Source organism: Phoenix dactylifera, chromosome 7 (assembly GCF_009389715.1).
Source record: "Phoenix dactylifera cultivar Barhee BC4 chromosome 7, palm_55x_up_171113_PBpolish2nd_filt_p, whole genome shotgun sequence".
In the NCBI taxonomy this organism is placed as follows: domain Eukaryota; kingdom Viridiplantae; phylum Streptophyta; class Magnoliopsida; order Arecales; family Arecaceae; genus Phoenix; species Phoenix dactylifera.
The window spans coordinates 4,404,754-4,422,526 of NC_052398.1; the positions used below are offsets into that span (position 1 = coordinate 4,404,754).

General features: G+C 38.0%; 2 protein-coding genes across 2 annotated transcripts; both read left to right on the forward strand.

The window, feature by feature from the left end:
* Positions 1-319: 319 nt before the first annotated feature.
* Positions 320-5,194, forward strand: LOC103702289 (non-structural maintenance of chromosomes element 4 homolog A). The gene is made up of 7 exons (XM_008784640.4): positions 320-715; positions 790-870; positions 1,770-2,019; positions 2,202-2,292; positions 3,028-3,244; positions 3,344-3,435; positions 3,947-5,194. Exons 1-7 carry the CDS (start codon positions 556-558, stop codon positions 4,175-4,177), a joined length of 1,122 nt encoding a protein of 373 aa, XP_008782862.2. The 5' UTR covers positions 320-555; the 3' UTR covers positions 4,178-5,194.
* A 2,918-nt stretch (positions 5,195-8,112) lies between these two features.
* LOC103702288 (zinc finger CCCH domain-containing protein 14) lies at positions 8,113-15,017 on the forward strand. The gene is made up of 3 exons (XM_008784639.4): positions 8,113-8,419; positions 9,959-10,019; positions 13,911-15,017. Exons 1-3 carry the CDS (start codon positions 8,347-8,349, stop codon positions 14,665-14,667), a joined length of 891 nt encoding a protein of 296 aa, XP_008782861.1. The 5' UTR covers positions 8,113-8,346; the 3' UTR covers positions 14,668-15,017.
* Positions 15,018-17,773: the final 2,756 nt, after the last annotated feature.

Here is a 17,773-nt window from a genome sequence, read left to right on the forward strand (position 1 = left end):
CAAATTTTTAAATTTGTTTAACTTGAACTTTGGCTATAAATTTTATGTAGCCGTCATGATGAAATTATCACGTAATGTTACGTGAGACACCATCTTTTCCTGCCATATAAACTGGTCATGCGACGGCACTTTGCAAATTTTGAAACCTCCAAATAGCTAAATTTTTTTTTGCATGATTATTCGAGATATTTAATAGAAATTTATTTCTCGGAGGCGGAAACGGCCCCACTCCTCGCACTACTTCCGAGGGCCAGCCTGAAGGATACCGGGGAAAGTGCGCGCGGGAACTCAAAATGTTTCCGTACTCGAAGGGCTAAACGGCCCTGGTCGCCATCTCCCTCTAGTTCTCTCCCTCAAAACCCCAACTCCTCGCCTTCTTGGCTTCTTCCCCTCCAGCTCTCAGGTTTTGGCCCGCCCATTGGGATCTCCATCGAGATAAAAAGCTCTCGAGCGCTAGATTTCCAAGAATCCCCGACGGCATCGCCCTTCTCACGAGGCGATCTCAGGGCCAGGGTGCGTTAAATTTCATAATCAGGGTTTCTTGCCGTAGAACCCATGGCGAGGTCGGTGCAACGGGAGTCTGGAACGAGAAGCGGGGCGGGGAAGGAGATTAGAGAGCCAGGGGAGAGCAGCAACGGCGAGCCGGTAGAGCAAGGCGCGACAGATCGTCGCATCCTCCGGTCTCGTTATCTGGCCGTCAAGAATCTCATCAGCGGTATGGATTAACCTAAGCGGTTCCGAACGAATCTTTCCTCTTATTTGATTGTCTTCTTCTTTTATGGTTTGCAGACAAAAGAGAGGATCTTGCGAGGGTGGACATGGAGAAGTTTACGTCCATCATCACCGAAGTGGAAAGCCTCCATCTTCTCGGTAAATTCTTGTAAATTATCTGAAAAATCAACGTTTTTACGCCTAGTTGTCGTGTTCTTTATTTATATTCGTCGGAAAATTTTGTGTAAAGTTGGAAAATTGTGTTCGAAAACTTTCAAACTTGATATACTTGTCTGAGACTATCACCGAAAACTGGTTTTTCTTCGATCATAATTTCACGGTGGTTGTAATTTATTGGAATGTTGATGCATGGGTGATATTAGAAATCAGATATGGCTTACCCTGGAGGAGAAATCAATTGTAACAATACTGTTGATCTGTTGTAACCACTGCAGTTATGATCAGAATTCAGCTGTACTGCCAACATTTTAGCAGCAGATGTTAGGCTTATTTATACGGCACTGGTGATTTATGGACACTTCATATTACTATTATTGAGTGATTCAGTGATCCTAGTTGTATGCTTTATAGAGCGACTGCACTGATTTGACTCAGAATTTAGAATTACAGATGTTTGGCTACTGCTCTGCCAGCTTAATGGTACAGCAGTGTTTGAGCTAGTCTTTTCTGTTATGCTATGCTGGGATATTCAGCAGAAAATATTCTTATTAGAGCTTATTTCCGTAAAGAATATCCTGACCCGGCATGCATTTTTTTCCTTTTTCTTTCATTCAATTTTAGGTGATGACCCTACTCTACATTATTTGAAGTTTAATCAATTAGAATGTTGCCAAGAATTGAGGGAACAGTCTGATTGTTGTTTACTCATAGCTGCTACACTTCATTATTGTTGTGCTTGAGATGAAATCAAGAATCATTATTACTTCCCTGGCTTCTTCCTGCTATCATACGTCTTTGATGCTTCTATTTGATCTAGTTTTCTGCTCTGCTAACTCCCAGAGTTACTCATTATTCTCGTTCATTTACTGTGGTCACAGTTCAGAAGCCTAGGGAACAAGTGGCTGATGCAGAGGCTTTATTAGACATAATCAACACCTTGGCAGCATCTGTCAGGTCTCAATCAATAGGAGGAGTAACCCCTTCTGATTTTGTAACTGCAATGCTACGGAACTTTGGGCAACAAGGTGGAGGAGAAAATTTTGATAGTGCTCCCAACATGCTTTCCTGGGTGGATGTTGGTCTTGCTGTCTCTGACATTTTCATTGAACTCCCTGGATGCTGCACTATGTAAAGAATCTTCCCGACCGTCTTGATTAAGTAATTTGTGTTGTGAATATTTTGCTGTTTCTTTCTCTCTCTTTTGGTGGATTTAGTCTGTTGGCTTGGACTTTGAAACAGTATCTAAGTAGATTAATTACTGTGTACATGTGCAATTCTATCTACTTTTATCTTGTCATTTATTATGCCAGGGTTGGTCCCATGAATACTAAAATGAAACACCGGAAGGCTGTGGTTCACAGAAAGCGGACAAGGCCAACTGAAAGTACTCTTCCCCAAGTGGTCAGTATCTGTTCCCTAGATGCCTTAAAAGTTCGTGTCAAAAGTTTGATGTTCTAGTCTTTTTCTATGAAACATGTCCGTCACTTGCGAAAATGATCGTTGCGGTGTTCCTTTGTTCAGGAAGTAGCTGTTGTTCAAATTATAGTTCTTTTGATATTATAACTGTTCAAATAATAGTTGATCCTTGACTCCAGTGGCCTTGGAAAAAATAAAACTTAAATCTTGCTTTGGTTCCCTATTCTGTTTATTTCAGGTTTTGCTTAGTCAGAAACTGAAATCCAGGTTTTAGTATGATCTTGATTAATGCTGTTTCTTTGACCATCTTTATCCATCCTGCCTTACAGTAAGCTATTCTTCTGTCTGTGTTTTCTTTTGTGCTTGTGGTTGATACACATCAAACTGTGGGGTCACAAGAAGTCACGTATACTTGGGTTAATGATAATTTCCATCACATATAATGGCCCAAAAGAGCCGGTAGTTATTTCACATGTTCAAATGCATAGAAATATTCCTGAATTCTTTTTATAAGCAATACCTGTGAAGTTATCATCCTATGTCGCATAAAATTCAGTGAAGTACTATGAGGGGCAAGCATGTTGGAGAGCATATTGGTAGTCTAGTTGAAGTGCCTCTGAATGACCTTTTCTCTTTCAATACCACAATTCTGTTCAATTTTTGATGTCACCTTTAAATGCCATATCGTTCGAAATGGTTTTTATTTTTGATTGTGTACAGCTTGCTGATAGCGAGTCTGAAGCAAAAACAGATACTGACAGGAATATGTCGACTATGTTTGATATCTTGAGAAAGAAGAAAAGTGTAAGGCTTGAAAATCTGGTCCTGAACAGAACGTCTTTTGCACAGACTGTAGAGAACATATTTGCTCTCTCGTTTCTAGTGAAAGATGGCAGAGCTGAAATCATCGTGAACGAAAGTGGGCATCACCTAGTCTGTAAGTTTCTCCTCTTGGAATGCCTGTTATTCTCTTGAGCTGTATCCAATATTCTGTTGCAATAATGCTAATGAATGTGGCTATGATTTTGTGTACTAGCTCCAAGAAATGCTCCTTCAGCAACTGCAGTAACCTCTGGCAATGTTTCCTACACCCATTTTGTCTTCAGATTCGATTGTAAGGATTGGAAGGTATGTATTGGGAACTATATAATTCAGTGACAGTCTCCATCTTTCTTACCCAATTCATTCCAAATGTTTTGTTCTTTATTAAAGTATGGTAAGACATTTTGGTAGTCTAATTCATTGTATATGTTATTTGTCTTAAGTATTTCTCAAGCAAAACACTTCGCTAGAAAACAATACCAGCAAAACCCCAGCCGGTCTATTACTCTTCTGGTCTTTGTCATTTTTTATTTGAATACTTTGTTATCAGGTTGTGAAATGCTCAAAGTAACAAAATTCCTGAAACTGTAAAAGCCTGTTGCAGTTTTTGCAGTAATGCCTGTTTAGTTAATTTGATTCATTGTGCCATTAATACAACTGTCCTGATTTAGTATGTTCATGGTGGGATGTCTTGACACTGTTGACCTATAGCTATGATATGTAATCAAATTCTTTTGTTCCTAATTATATTTATGGAGTCATCAGTTTCTTTTTTCTTTTAGTGGCCTCTTCATCATTCTTGTATTGTGATTTACAGTTGATGATGGATACTGTTACCATTGGCGAGGAGTTGATGCCCCATAGGAGAGGCATGAGTACACCAGGCACCTCAGCCCATGATGATTCTGAGTCTGCTGCAGCTGCAACGCAGATCAGAAAGTTAACTCGGAACCATGGCTTGGTCTTGCATGAGCAATCACTCTTTGATTACTCACCAGAAAATACTTCTGGTGGAAGTCAAAAAGGTAAGCGTCTCTGTCTTGGTTGAGACAGATGCCTGATCATGTTTTACCCAATCAATTTTTTGTGGCCATCTATACATAATACATTTGCAGAAGCTGACTCCAGTTAGAGGTGAACCTTATTAATGTATGTAATCTTTCAAGGGGATGCAGCACTCAGGATTATTATCATTTGCTTTGGTGACCTGGGAAGTTGTTAATTTGTATATCTATATTATCATTCTCTTGGTGCATTAGATGGTGTAATTCATGCAGTGAGAGTCTATGCTCCTTTTTTGGCAATGGTTACTAATATTGTTCTACTGCAACCTGGAGGGACAAAGCAACTACAAGTTTCTTGTTAAAGGTTTTTCATAGTCTATTTAGATTTTAGTTTGGAGTCACTTGTTGGTGCTTCATCTGGGAAGGCTATCAAGTTTCATGCTTTCATTTATATGATTTGGTTTAACAGTGACTTGTTAGTGCCTTACCTGGGAAGGCCATTAAGTCTCATACTTTCGTTTATATGATTTGGTTTAACTAGATCGGATCGATGTTGGTTCAAATTAAGCCATCCTATTTCAAAATAGAGTGTGAATAGCTTCCTATTTTTTTTTCATGCTAAATTGAGGGGTAAGCAACGGTCTTATTTCATATCTTTGGTGGGTTTTGAGTAATGAGACGACTTAAACTGACTGCGTTGACTATATGTTCAAACTGTGTCCAACTGTCTGTTGGAATGTATTGTGACTACTTTGCATTTAAATCTGACTGCACTCAAACCATGCTTTTATTACTTGTTTTTGGAACTACCATAAGTGAAAATCTACTAATCTAGCCAGGATTGAGGGAGTGCAATATTCAAATATTGGTATTGGTGTCAACCGAAGCCTTCCAAGCTGTGCTTTTATTGTGACTTCCAGCAGTTTAACATAGAATGCGATCCTCGTATGTGGGTTACGTTTAACTGTTGCTTGAACTATGGTGGAGAAGACAGATGCATGCCATATTGTGGCTTGGGGAGTGGAATTTGAAAGCCGAAAGAAATTGAGGCAATCCTGAAAAAGTACTACTCATCCAATATCAGTGTCGATCAAGGTATGAGGAAGCTAACCAAAACATTTAGCAAATAGTAAGCTCTTCTTGTGGACATAAGAATGTCTGCTAGCTTGTTAGGGCTTTCTTAAGGGATTTTTTTTTCTCGGGCCTTTTCAGAAGTAATGCAATTTTTTCAAGGGTTTTGAATAATTTTAGGTTTTTCTTGTAAATATGAATAATTTTGTAAATTTTTGATAATTTTGGCTCTATTTGGGAGATTTTTGAACTTTGTTGTGAAAGGAAATTATATTTATGTATTTTTTAAATTTTGGGAAAGTTTTGCTTCTACTACTTCTGCTGAGCAAAATTTGATGTTATTAAGGGGAAGTTATAATTTTTTTTTTTTGAAATGTATTTTGATTTTACTGAGTAGAACTTATTCTCTCCCTGTGTTTCTTTTTTGTAAAGATTTTGACTCCACTGAGGAAACTTCCTTTTGGTTTTAAAATGTTTTGAAAAGCGGACTTCTTTTGGGGATTGATATTTTTGCTTTGCCTTTTTCGTTTTTTGAAACCATTGGATTTTTTTTTGAAAATTATTACTGATTTTTGGAATCCACTTGGCAAGCTTCTTAAAACAACTTTGAAATCAAACATTTTGTCATTGCTTTTTTTTTTTTTTTGGTTGCATTTCTCTAAGTATTCTAAGCTTAGAAATTATTTTCTAGACTACTCACAGGATCAGAAAGGCTTATTACCTTTCACAATCACTATGCAGGGCCGTGTTTGGGTGCAAACGAGCATCGTTGGACTGTAGCTTGCGCAAATCATCCATCTTTTTTCAAGGAGGGGCCACTTCAAAGGCATGGGTGACGTTTGATGTACCTACTTGCATGAGCTCATTATAGACAAGTTCTGTTTTATTCATCTTCTTATCATAAGTATTATTGGACTTTGCAGCTCTTCATTGAGGCTTGCATGCCGCCTCCTAGTCATGTCTTTGTCGGCCATTGCCATCGTTCACTTCACGTGTGTTTGTGAAAAGAATTTTTTGAGCCACTGAGATGGTAGCCTGGTGGGAGCGTGGCTTTACTTCCAAATAAGTGGTTCCGAAATCGAAACGCACGGACGTCGATTAAATTGTGGAAACCACATGCTCCCTGCTCGGACACGGAGTCTGGAAGGGCGTATCGCTCTGCTAGAAGCTTCAGTAATACCAGATGTGACGTACTCACACGTGGTATTCGTGTCGGAGCCTAGAGGGATAACCAGATCGGGTCCACGGATGGAGAGAGTATGAGTAAAACCGGCCGGCAATACGGTCATTTCTGCCCGCATCGAACCTTCTCCTGGTGGGGTGGGAGCCCAGTGGAAGCTGCTACGCGGAGGTGGGCTTGTCCCTTCCTCCCTCCTTCCCCTTTTTTCTATAAAAAAAAAAAGGAGATTTTCTAAGGTTGGTCATGCTTTTCCGAAAATACAAAGAACAGTGAAGAGGTCTGTCTACGAACAAGGAAAAAAAAAAAAAAGAGAGCAAAAGGAAGCGTGAAATATCCATGCTCCTTAAAGAAGTGGAACACTAAATGTTTAATTGAATATTATTCTATTTAAGAAAATTCTCTCAAAATACCACCGTACCAGCAGTGGTGATTTGATGCCTTTGAGGTTCAGACACACTTGCGTTCCAAGCCTTCCATGAACGCTAAAACATAATCAACCACAAATCATCTTCCTTCCACGATTGACGAGCTCGATTTACCTTACAATCTTCTGAGAACTAAATGGTTGTCATTCTTCTTTAATATTGGTTGGTGGTTTGAAGAGGATGGGGTCAGTGTTGATGCACTTATACGAATCACAACCCGATGCCCCTTCGAGCGAAGCAAGCCTAAAAGAATATTTGCTCGAGCATTCCTCCGTGAATATCCTGTAAGAATCCAACCTATTTGATCTGCCTAAGTCCTAGTCTGTATAGTCCACAGCTAATATGAGTTAAATCTTAGCTCAATGTTATCATGCCAGCATCCTTTGCTAGTATGAAGGAAAAAAAAAGACCCATAAAGGCTGTTGGGTTAATATGGACTATATACAAATAAGTTATCAAAGTTACAAATTCTGCAGAAATTTCAGTTTAATTATGGCCCATTGCTCAAAAAAGGCTCTCGATGAAGTTTGATCCTTTTAAGTTTCTAACCCATTACCACTTAGCATTGGGTCGAATCATGCCTTTGGCTTGTACTACTATGAGAAAAATGCTATGAGGTCGAAACCTATCACCAAAAATTTTGTACATAACCGGCATTACACATGGCACAAGGGAATTAGTATTGTACACAAACAACTGTTTGACAAACACAAGGCCTCTATAAAAAGAATTCATTGGATATCGAAGTTAGACTAAATAGCATTACCCTTTTTACAAGCCTCTTTGCTTGCAACCTAACAAATGTTCTTGATATGTAGCGTAAATAATCTCACCATCCCATCCCTAGCAGTAAGTAGGATGCTGAGAGAGCAATAATTCAACTGTCTTCTTGTATTGTTGTATTCGTGACAAAGTGGCTGTCACACTTAGATTGAATGGAGATTGATTTGAGTCCAACGTAAATTGCAAAATACTAACCTGACATGAAGGTACCTACATGAACATCCAGCAAATAGCAGAGTCTTATTGTTTGATTGTTTACAATTGGTCCTAATTTGGGCCAAAACTTGATAATGGGCCTAAGTTGGTGAGCCTACTGGGGCCCGCAAAAACGGCCAACCAGAAGTCACGTGCGTGCTCTCTCGTAAACCTCTTCGCACCGCCTCTCACCCGTGATGGCTCTCGTCACCGCCTGAGAATAGAGGTGCCCTCGTGAAGGGCATTTTCGTTATTTCATAATTTCCCGTGTCCCTTTTAAACCCACCGAGCCCTTCGACGCTTGCCTCAATCTTTTGCCGCGCGGAGCCCAAGCCCCCCAATAAACCAAATTTAAGTCCGATCCTTGACGTCCTCCCTATAAATATCTCCACCCCACCTTTCTATTCTCCTCCCTTGTTTTGAGGCTGGGCCGTTTCCTCAGCTGCAAACCCTAGCTAGGGTTTTTCTCCAGTCCTCTTCCTACGATCTCCTCGCCAGGGGCTTGCTGATTTCTTTCCGTGTTATTGTGCTTCTTGGCAGTCCTGATCTCTTTGTCTCCATGGAAACAGCTCGCAAGAGGGGGAGGCCGGAGGCCGTGAACGGAGGCGCCGCTGGGCAGAAGCGACTAAAGGGTAAGTTGGACATAGGGTTTTCGTTCCTCGCTTCTCCGTTGATCGTCTCTTGGATCTTTGGGATTCTGTTGGAACCGCGAGGGATCTGGAGGTAGCTTGTTCGAGGCGGCCGGGATTTCTAGGGTTCAAGATTCGGTTCTTTTTAGCTCGTAGTCAGATCTAGGAGCTCAACATCATGTAGAGATCTTTCTTCTTTGTGCGTAGTGGCCATCTGGTTGTTTCATCTGGGGAAGATTTTAGGTTTGATTGATTTGCTAGTTCCACCGATTAGTTCGAACGGCGTTTCCTGATCTGCTATATTTCTTTGGCTTGTACGAACGGTCTCGTGGCAGCTTATTGAGAGAGCGGATTTCCTAGGTTTCTTGGTCGTGTTTCGTCTGATATCGATTGCATATTATTGTATCTGGGAGTATAAAATATCGTTGTAATCTAGTTGTGGGATCTAGAGCCAATATCATGATGTTGGACGAACATATAGAAAAACCCTATGCTCCATAGTATAATTTCTGTCATCCACCAAAACACTATGGTTGAGATTGCATGCTGATGGCTTTGTTTAGAGAGCTTTTATGCGTAAGATAATAATGGTTTATTTTCTTAGAACACGATATTGATCTGTAGAGATTTGAGTGCTGCTCGCCTTTTTCTTTCTGTTTTTTTCTTCACAAGAATACAATACTTTTAAATAAAACTTATTGTTTGGGATCTTTACTGCATCAAAAACATGATCACTGGTTATTAACCGAAGAATGTTTGTTAGAGTTGAGCTGCCATCTTGGCAATTTAGAGTGTATTTTTAGTAAAGATATTGGTTTTTTTTACTAATGAATTATCTGCTTTAGCTGTACTTTTCTGTGCCTTTTATTAGTTCATTTGATGCAGCAAAAGCTGATGACGATTGTCAGACGCCTGAGAAAGGGGAAACTTGGATGAACTTATAAATGATTTAAAATGATGTTTTCCTATGAGTTTCTATTTTTTGTTCTGGTAATTTGAAAAAAAAATCAGTGGAAAGATTTTTTCTTTTTTTCATTCTGCACATGCTTTCATTTGAACCGTCTCAAAAGGACAACATTTATATTTTTATGTTGATTTAGTATGCGGTAAGTAGGGTTTTGCAATGCTTGAGGGTTTTATTAGTGTCCTGTGATGTTTAATCAGCTTTCATCCCCTGTGCAATATTCCACAAAGTACATTGCTTTCATGATGGTTTCTTAGTATATTTGTTTCTAACATTAGTCTATTGTGGGAAATATATATATATGCAATAGAATGGGTTGAGTTGTGATTTTGTTCTTAGTGAAGATGCTAGAGCTATCATGAAGTGGTGCCTTAAAGTGTAATCATACTTTTATGGATTACTTGTTTTGTTAGAAGATAGTTGTAATTGCACCTTTTTATGAAAAGCTTTACTGGGTGTTTTGTTAATCTTCACGTTTATTGAAATGGTTTTAATATTCTTAATATGTACTTGAACAATGAAGATTAGTAAATTAACAGGATTGTAACTGAGAACACATAATTAATGTCATGTAACAGAAACGGAGTCGTTCCAATCTGGTCTAGGAAGCAAATCGAAGCCTTGCACCAAGTTTTTCAGGTTCTAATCTTAACTTATCTAAAATCAACATCATAATAGCAACCTTTATTTTTTCTGCAATTTTATATCTAATTGGAAAAAAAGATGTTTTCCCTAAAGTAGTGGTTTTAATGCTAATGAATCAGGCATTTAAGATTGTGATACAGGTTCATGTGCTCTAATCAAGTTAACAACATTGAACAGGGTAAATTGGGAAGCCACAACACTTCTTTTGGCTATCAAAATTGCCCAAGCTATATGCAACTTCATGGCAATTACAATACGAAATGAATTTGTTAAATAATGGTTATATTTGTAGCATTGTTTCATTTATTTTTCAGATTAGTTATAGTTGTTTTTTTTAGTATATATGTATATTATTCTCAATTTGCCTATTTATTTTTGCTAGTCATGTTGACTTTTACTAAATAACTGTTAGTTGGATTTGATGTTATATTGCTTTTGATGAAAATTTAGTATTGCTTTGTAACACGAACATCCAATTATTTTGTATATCTTTTTCCTGATCTCAGGTGATATTTAATATAGTTTATGGTTAAGACCTAAAAATATTCTGAGAAGAAACTTGGCTAAAATCAATAAAAATTTTAAACAAAATAACTTTAAAATTATGCTTGGTTGAAAGAGTAGAAATATAGAAAAGCAATTGGGATAATTTATTTGTGGACCTATTGAGTTGTACAAAGGCAGGTGATATGAATAAAAATGCTTGTTCTAGAACTGGAAATTCTGTTGTCATGCACTGCTGATGATTCTCAAGGGAAAATTTCTTCTGAGGATTATAGTGTTGAAAAATGAAATGTATGTTTGATGTTCATATTTTAAACAGATGGGTGATGATAATTTGAGCGGGGATTCTTGCATGACATGTTGGCAGAATTGATAGCATCGAATGCAGATACCTATGAAATTGTGATGTTAAGGACTTCACTGGTTTGTTTAGCAGAATTGATCCTTTTACAATCAGAATAAAATTGGCAATATCTTGAAAAAATATAGTGGTAAAATTTAATGAGAAGTTTTTCTCATACAAGTGCTGCGATATGATTATTTGTTTGCTAATTATGATGATTTTTTTGAGCCAACTAAAGGTGGTTAAGTATTATTGAAATATGATGCAATATTATATGTTCTGTGCTTGGTGTTGATGAGAAGTGTGGACTCACGGTCTTGGATTCTGTTCCCAACTTTAGACTTGTCTTACAGCTAGTCTTAGTCTGGTCTTGTTTGAGTGGCACCCAAAGATTTCTTGTATTCAACATGTATCAAAAATTCTTGTTTACCTATAGAATACTAGCAGCCCCTAATAGTTTTCAGACTGTGTTGGGAGACAGCTGTTCACTTTGTATGATCATAAATTGTTCTATTTTGATTTCATCTTTCGCATATTGTTTTGCTCTCATGTCTTTGCTATAACTCTTTGGGTATCATTCTGTTCACATCCATCACATTATGAGTAAACAATTAGTGTGCTAAGATTGGTTCGAAAAGTATGTATTCGTTGCATGTGGGCTACCTTAAATTGCTCTTTGGTAAATAGCCATGCTTTAATCACCAAAAATATCAAACATCTGAGCATATGCAGAATCATGATATCCTATACATATGTAATGTTCTTTGTGAAGTAATGGAACATGGCCGTGCATGTATATCGGGAGGCGAACAGGAAAGCTGACTGGGTCGCCTCGTTTGCTGCCCAGCATTCTGGAGAGGTCCTCTGGTCTTGTTAGGGGTTCGCTCCTCCAGTGCTTTGTCATCTTCTCTTTCTTGATTCTGCTGGCTGCACCCATGCTAGAGTGGTATGAGCGGCCGTTGTATCAAAAAAAAAAATTAATGGAACCTGCCTACTAATAAGTATTTAATGGTTTAGCCAAATGACGATGAAGATAATAAACTTAAAGATTGGAAAGGTTAGGAAAGGAACGTTATAACTTTCTGATGGAATATGATCCACATGCTTATGAGGTATGGGAGTAGCATGCTTTAATTGGCTTGGTAAATTTATATTTTCAGCATGTAGCTACTGTTAATTGATCTTACTGGTAAGTGGCCATGTTTTGAGTATTCGTTATTGTATTTGATCCATCTTAGCAAGTATGGTATTCTTAGACATACTAAAGAATGTGTTGATTGTTGATAGATGTGTGGTATGAACTGGCATTTTGTTGGTTCAGGCAACTTAGAGATTGAGAAAGTTTGGGAGTGGGCAATCCCTTGAATGAAATAAGGAGTCTTACATATATTCAACTTTGTGTATGGTTCAATTGTATATTTTGCAATACTAAACATATACTACCAAGTCTTCCATAAGGAATAGTAATTCTTACAGAAAATGCAATATTTGTTCTAACATATTGAAATATGTTTCAATTTTATATTTTGCAATACAAAACATATACTTCCATGTCTTCAAAAGGAATAGTAATTCTTACAGTCGATGCAATATATGTTCTAAAATATAGAAATGTGTTCCTATCTATACGTGTAATTCCACTGCTTCCTGGTGTTTTAAATTAAAACATCATTATAGAAAAATCCACTCAGATTTTTGCGTAGCCAAACACTCTCTGTTGTTCTCTTGTTGTTGATATGCTGCGCAAGAATTACAGATGCTTCTGCACAAATCCTTAAGTGAAACTTACGTGCTTAATTTGAAGAAAAAATCACTGTCTATTTAGAAAGTACAATGATTAATGGAACCTTGTATTTGGCAAATTGAGTTGTGTTTATGATTGTGTCTGGGGACATGAATGATATTATTGATAATATTGGTGAACAAGAGCAACATTGTCAATGTAGAAAGATGTTATGTTGAAATGACTGAGCTTATGGGATATCTTGCAAAGTGCTTCATTGATGAATAATCTTGTGAGTTCCCTTCATGCTTATTGATCTCATAATGCAAGGAAAAATTCTCTATAATGAGTCATAGCAAGTTTCTTTTATAAAGCTTTCATGATTTAGTGGCTGCATTAAACCTGATTTAGTGTTGCCAATTTGCTGCATGGTGCAAACAAGGTGCCTACTAACCTGCAATGTGAGCTTGAGATGATCTGTTTCTGGGGACTCTGTGGTGTTTTTCAGTTCAGTTCCATTTTTCCACTCTTTGGGATGGTGTCACTCTCCGGAAGTCTTGTTACTCAAGATACATTGGTTAGATCCAATCCAATAGGTTGTATCTATCTGGTCGTAATCCTCAACGTGATAATAACAGTAGGCACTGGCATGCATATTTCTCTCCCTTTTTTAAAAAATAAATATTCTCGTACAGAGGATTATATACTGCAGTGATGTGACACTGAAGATTTTGGATGTGTGGTTCTTTTACTTCAGCCTGTGCCAATAGTGTGAAATGATAATTCATAAAGTGGTAACATCATGTAAGGGTTTTGCATTTCCGTGCTAAAGTCAGGTGTAAATACTTTTCTGAATTTCTGTATGTGAAGGTTGCCCCATGAGGATTCTATGGTGCGGTTATGTGACACTGAAGATTTTATATGGGTGGTTCTTTTACTTTAGCCCGTGCCAATAGTGTGAAATGATAATTCATAAAGTGGTAACATCATGTAAAGGTTTTGCATTTCAGTGCTAAAGTCAGGTGTCAATACTTTTCTGAATTTCTGTACGTGAAGGTTCTGTCTCCTCTCTTTTTTTCTTTCTTCTCCTTTCCCTTATTCTTACATTATAAGCTTTAATTTATTTATGCTGAATCTTTAAGTAAAGGTTCTCTCTCCTTTTTTTCCCTTCCTTTTTGCATTAGTTCTTCATGCTTCATTGATGACCACATGAATTTATATGTGGCTTTAGTTTCTATTATTGCATCTGATTGCTTTTGTTGTATCCGTAAGCAGAGTTTTAAAACTGATATTTGAGTAACTTTTTATGATGCAGCACTGCTGGTTGCCCATTTGGTGAGGGTTGTCATTTCCTGCACTATGTTCCTGGTGGCATCCAGGCAGTGGCACAGATGACCAATCTAGGCAACCCAGCCGTCCATCCTACAAGAAACCCTGTGCTGCCTCCTGCGATCCCCGATGGCCCACCTGGACCTGTTGTCAAGACCAAGATGTGCAACAAATACAACACTGCAGAGGGATGCAGATTTGGGGAGAAGTGCCATTTTGCCCATGGGGAAAGAGAGCTTGGCAGGCCCATCCCAGCATCCCATGATGGTCCTATCCCACCTCCAATGGGAGGAAGACTGGCAGGCCGCCTTGAACCTCCCCCGCCTGCTGGCATGCCAGCCACGGCAAGCTTTGGTGCCTCAGCCACTGCCAAGATCAGTGTTGATGCGTCTCTTGCAGGTGCCATCATCGGGAAGGGTGGTGTGAATACCAAGCAGATTTGCCGCATCACAGGGGTCAGGCTGGCCATTCGAGATCACGAGTCAGACCCCAACTTGAGGAACATTGAGCTGGAGGGTAGTTTTGATCAGATCAAACATGCTAGCGGTATGGTCAGAGAGTTGATTGTCAATATTAGCTCTAACACCCCTATGCCAGTGAAGAATCCAGTTGGGGCAGCACCTGGTGGCCCTGGTAACAACTATAAGACTAAGTTGTGCGAGAACTTTACCAAGGGTTCCTGCACTTTCGGTGAGCGGTGCCACTTCGCTCATGGGGCAAGTGAGCTGCGCAGAACTGCGTGAGATGCTGCGGTGACGAGCGGTTTTCTGATAGGTTCGCCTTCTTTTCTTTTTCTTTGTGGGTACTGGATTTAGAAGCTTTTGTAGCAGCGGATGACATTTATGTGTGGAATGACTATTTTAGACATTTTTATTGTCTCATTTGCTATGGCACTGTGCTGAGGTGTTTTAGATCCCTAGACTATCGGTAAGCTATTGGTGGTAGGAACAGCGAAAAAGCTTGGACCATCTATCTTTTTAAATCTGGTATTCTCTGTCATTGTTAAGTATTGATAGTTTGGTAGTGGTTGCCGACCATTTATTGGTTTGGATATTTATTGTGTGTGAATGGATGTTGGCTCTTTTGATGGGAATATGTTACCCGTTGTACTCTTCGTTTTCTGAGTGTGGTGGATGATGCACATCTCATTTTATTTGCAGAAAAAGTAGCAAACCTGTGTCTCCGTCATTGGCACCTCGGTGATTGGCTTTTCCGAAGAAGTTTGTATCGATTTTTTTTGTTACCAAGGGTGTGCTGCTTCTTAATGCGGAATGTGCGCGTTTTCATTGTTTCTGCTTCCGTAGGCTTTATTCATATTCAACCATCTTGTTATACTTCATTTTCTTTTCTATATGTTTTGCGGGTATGGCTTGCGTTTGCAGGGCATGGTTCCGTATATTCTAAATCTGTTTTGGGCATTTTGGATGGACAGCCTTATATTTCTCTGCATCAATTCCTTTATTTTCAATAATATTACAGAATGGTCATTACATTTTCAGGAAAATATCGTAGTCCTGAGGTCAAACTTAGTAAACTGAATATTCATTTAGATTTAATTGTTAAATTGCCCTTGGGCTAATTGAACAATGGTGTAGGATCACTATTTGGTGGTTGATCAAAGGGAGGTTTTTGCTCTTTTTCTTCATTTCTCCTTTACCGTTCTTCTCCTCCCGATCTTTTCGTGCTTTGAAGCTTGTATAAATAAGGATTTTCAATTTTTTAAATTAAAAGTGATGATTAGTTCATGTTTGTTTGATAACTCCGTCGTACAAATATTTTTTATGGCTACCATTGGATTTATAAGAGGTATTAGATTCCAAGGTTAAGATTTTCTGGTGTCATTGTACTTGGTGGGCGGTAACATATGATTTTTTTTTGGTTTTATGTGCTTGTAATCATGATTTATGATTGCTTGATGTTTGTGGCTTTGTGACCTTTTTTTTTCTTTCAAAGAATCAGATTTAAAGTGTAATGGATTAATTTACTTAGGTATGTTCACTAAAATATCAGAAATAGCAGCTCTTGATGTGTTTGTTAAAATGCTTCTTAGACGCTTTAAGGCTCTATCAGAAGAAAATATAAGCTTCGGGTCATCTATGCATTTATCTCATTCCATTTTAGACTGACACTTCTTTTCCTTTCTTGTCTAGCTAGCCAAGTAGATGGCTTTATACTCTTATTCACCTTTACCTGATCCTGTTGCATGTAAGTTTTTATATAACAACGCCAAAGATTTAGATTCAACTGAAATCTATATTGGTTTACTAAAGCATGCTCGCTTCCCATGTATATTTTCATACTAATTGCAGATTTCAGTATAATGCAGGTAGTCCACCATTCCGTTTATACGAAACAAGAAAAACTACTCGGATACATGGGAAAACTTCAATGCACATTGACATGGCCAAACAAGAAAAAAGAAATAACAAAACATCCAAGGTGGCTTCAAGTTTAACAAGGCCTAATGCGTGTAGTGATCTCGTCTGCGCCGACGGTCGAAGTAGAAAAACATGAAGATTGTGAGAACAAAAACAATGCGATTACATCAATATGAATTGGTGTCCATAAAGAAACCTGCGAATATCTAGAGTCCGTCAACCAAGTGCTTTGCTTAGGACAAAGGATGGAATCAAAAGGAACATTCATTTTAAGCGTTGATTCGGAAAAATCAGTGCAAAATGCCAACTTCAGTACCATAACAAGTAAAATAAAAGCAACTCATTAAGATTCATTAGGCATACTTCAATCCCAAAATCTTCAATCCCCAAACAACCCAAAATCCAACCCATAACCATGGAAATTTGCCATTCTGACGGGCAGCACAGAGAGAACCTGTACGAGACACCAACTTCCACAATGCAAGAAATTCAGCAGCACATGTTGAGAAGAATGTTTAGATTTTGTTCGGAAGAATGTTAGAAGAAATGCAGATGGATTGGCTCAATTATCACATTTTACATTGTTCAGCTGCATGGTATGGTCAGGCTAATCGTAGCGGAAATTATGGATAAGAATTGGATCTTTTTGTCAAATTTAGCATCTTTCCGGTGTTTTAGTCTTGAATTCGGCAGTAGGGTGTCTTCTAGGGTTCTATTGTTATGGTTTTTTTTAATATTGTACTATCTCTATGTTATGTTCTCTTTGAAATTCTTGTAGCTTGATTTATTGTACTATTATTTATTTGTTTGTGTTGAGATTTTTTTTTGTTCAATTTATTCTCATCATTATAGATAAGAAATCAATTGGTTTTGGCACTAAAATTTGAAAATTAGAAAATTTTTAGAAATCACAACTTTCAATTTTCCATTTCCTATAGTTTTGCAATATATAATTCTTTTATATATTAATTTTTCTAAATAAAAGCAAAACTAGGGATAAAAATTATCCATACAATGCAAAGCCTAAAACTTGGACCAACTAGTTAACTAGATGAGTCAGCAATCAGACATTTCTGACCCATTAGCGACCAGGATTGGGCGATATATGAGACCTCAGTCCGACCCAAACCCTTTCCTCTACCCTTCCCTGATCGCTCGGAAATACATGAAGTTTTCATGGCACATATCGCGTCTCTCCCAATAAGTTATAGATAGAAATAGACTTAGCATTTAGTTCTTTTAATCAGATTTGGAGGAAGGAAAAAAAAGGTTTGATTAGATTCAATCAATCTATCACATCCATCAAATCCATGATATTATCAAAAATTTTTTTTTGCATGTATACCCTCTTAAATATACAAAATTGCATGAATGCCCTTGTCAAATTGTTCTTTACATGTATATCCTTATGTTCTTTCTTTTTTGCACATGTACCCATACTATTTAGTATGATAGCATCGTTAAAAAATAA

Excerpts from the sequence above, each read along its gene's own strand:
- LOC103702289 (XM_008784640.4), top strand. The coding sequence starts at position 556 with ATGGCGAGGTCGGTGCAACGGGAGTCTGGAACGAGAAGCGGGGCGGGG. Across the intron at positions 2,293-3,027 it reads AAAGTACTCTTCCCCAAGTG|CTTGCTGATAGCGAGTCTGA; the intron begins GTCAGTATCTGT and ends GATTGTGTACAG. Across the intron at positions 3,436-3,946 it reads TCGATTGTAAGGATTGGAAG|TTGATGATGGATACTGTTAC; the intron begins GTATGTATTGGG and ends TGTGATTTACAG.
- LOC103702288 (XM_008784639.4), top strand. The coding sequence starts at position 8,347 with ATGGAAACAGCTCGCAAGAGGGGGAGGCCGGAGGCCGTGAACGGAGGC. Across the intron at positions 8,420-9,958 it reads TGGGCAGAAGCGACTAAAGG|AAACGGAGTCGTTCCAATCT; the intron begins GTAAGTTGGACA and ends GTCATGTAACAG. Across the intron at positions 10,020-13,910 it reads CCTTGCACCAAGTTTTTCAG|CACTGCTGGTTGCCCATTTG; the intron begins GTTCTAATCTTA and ends TTTATGATGCAG.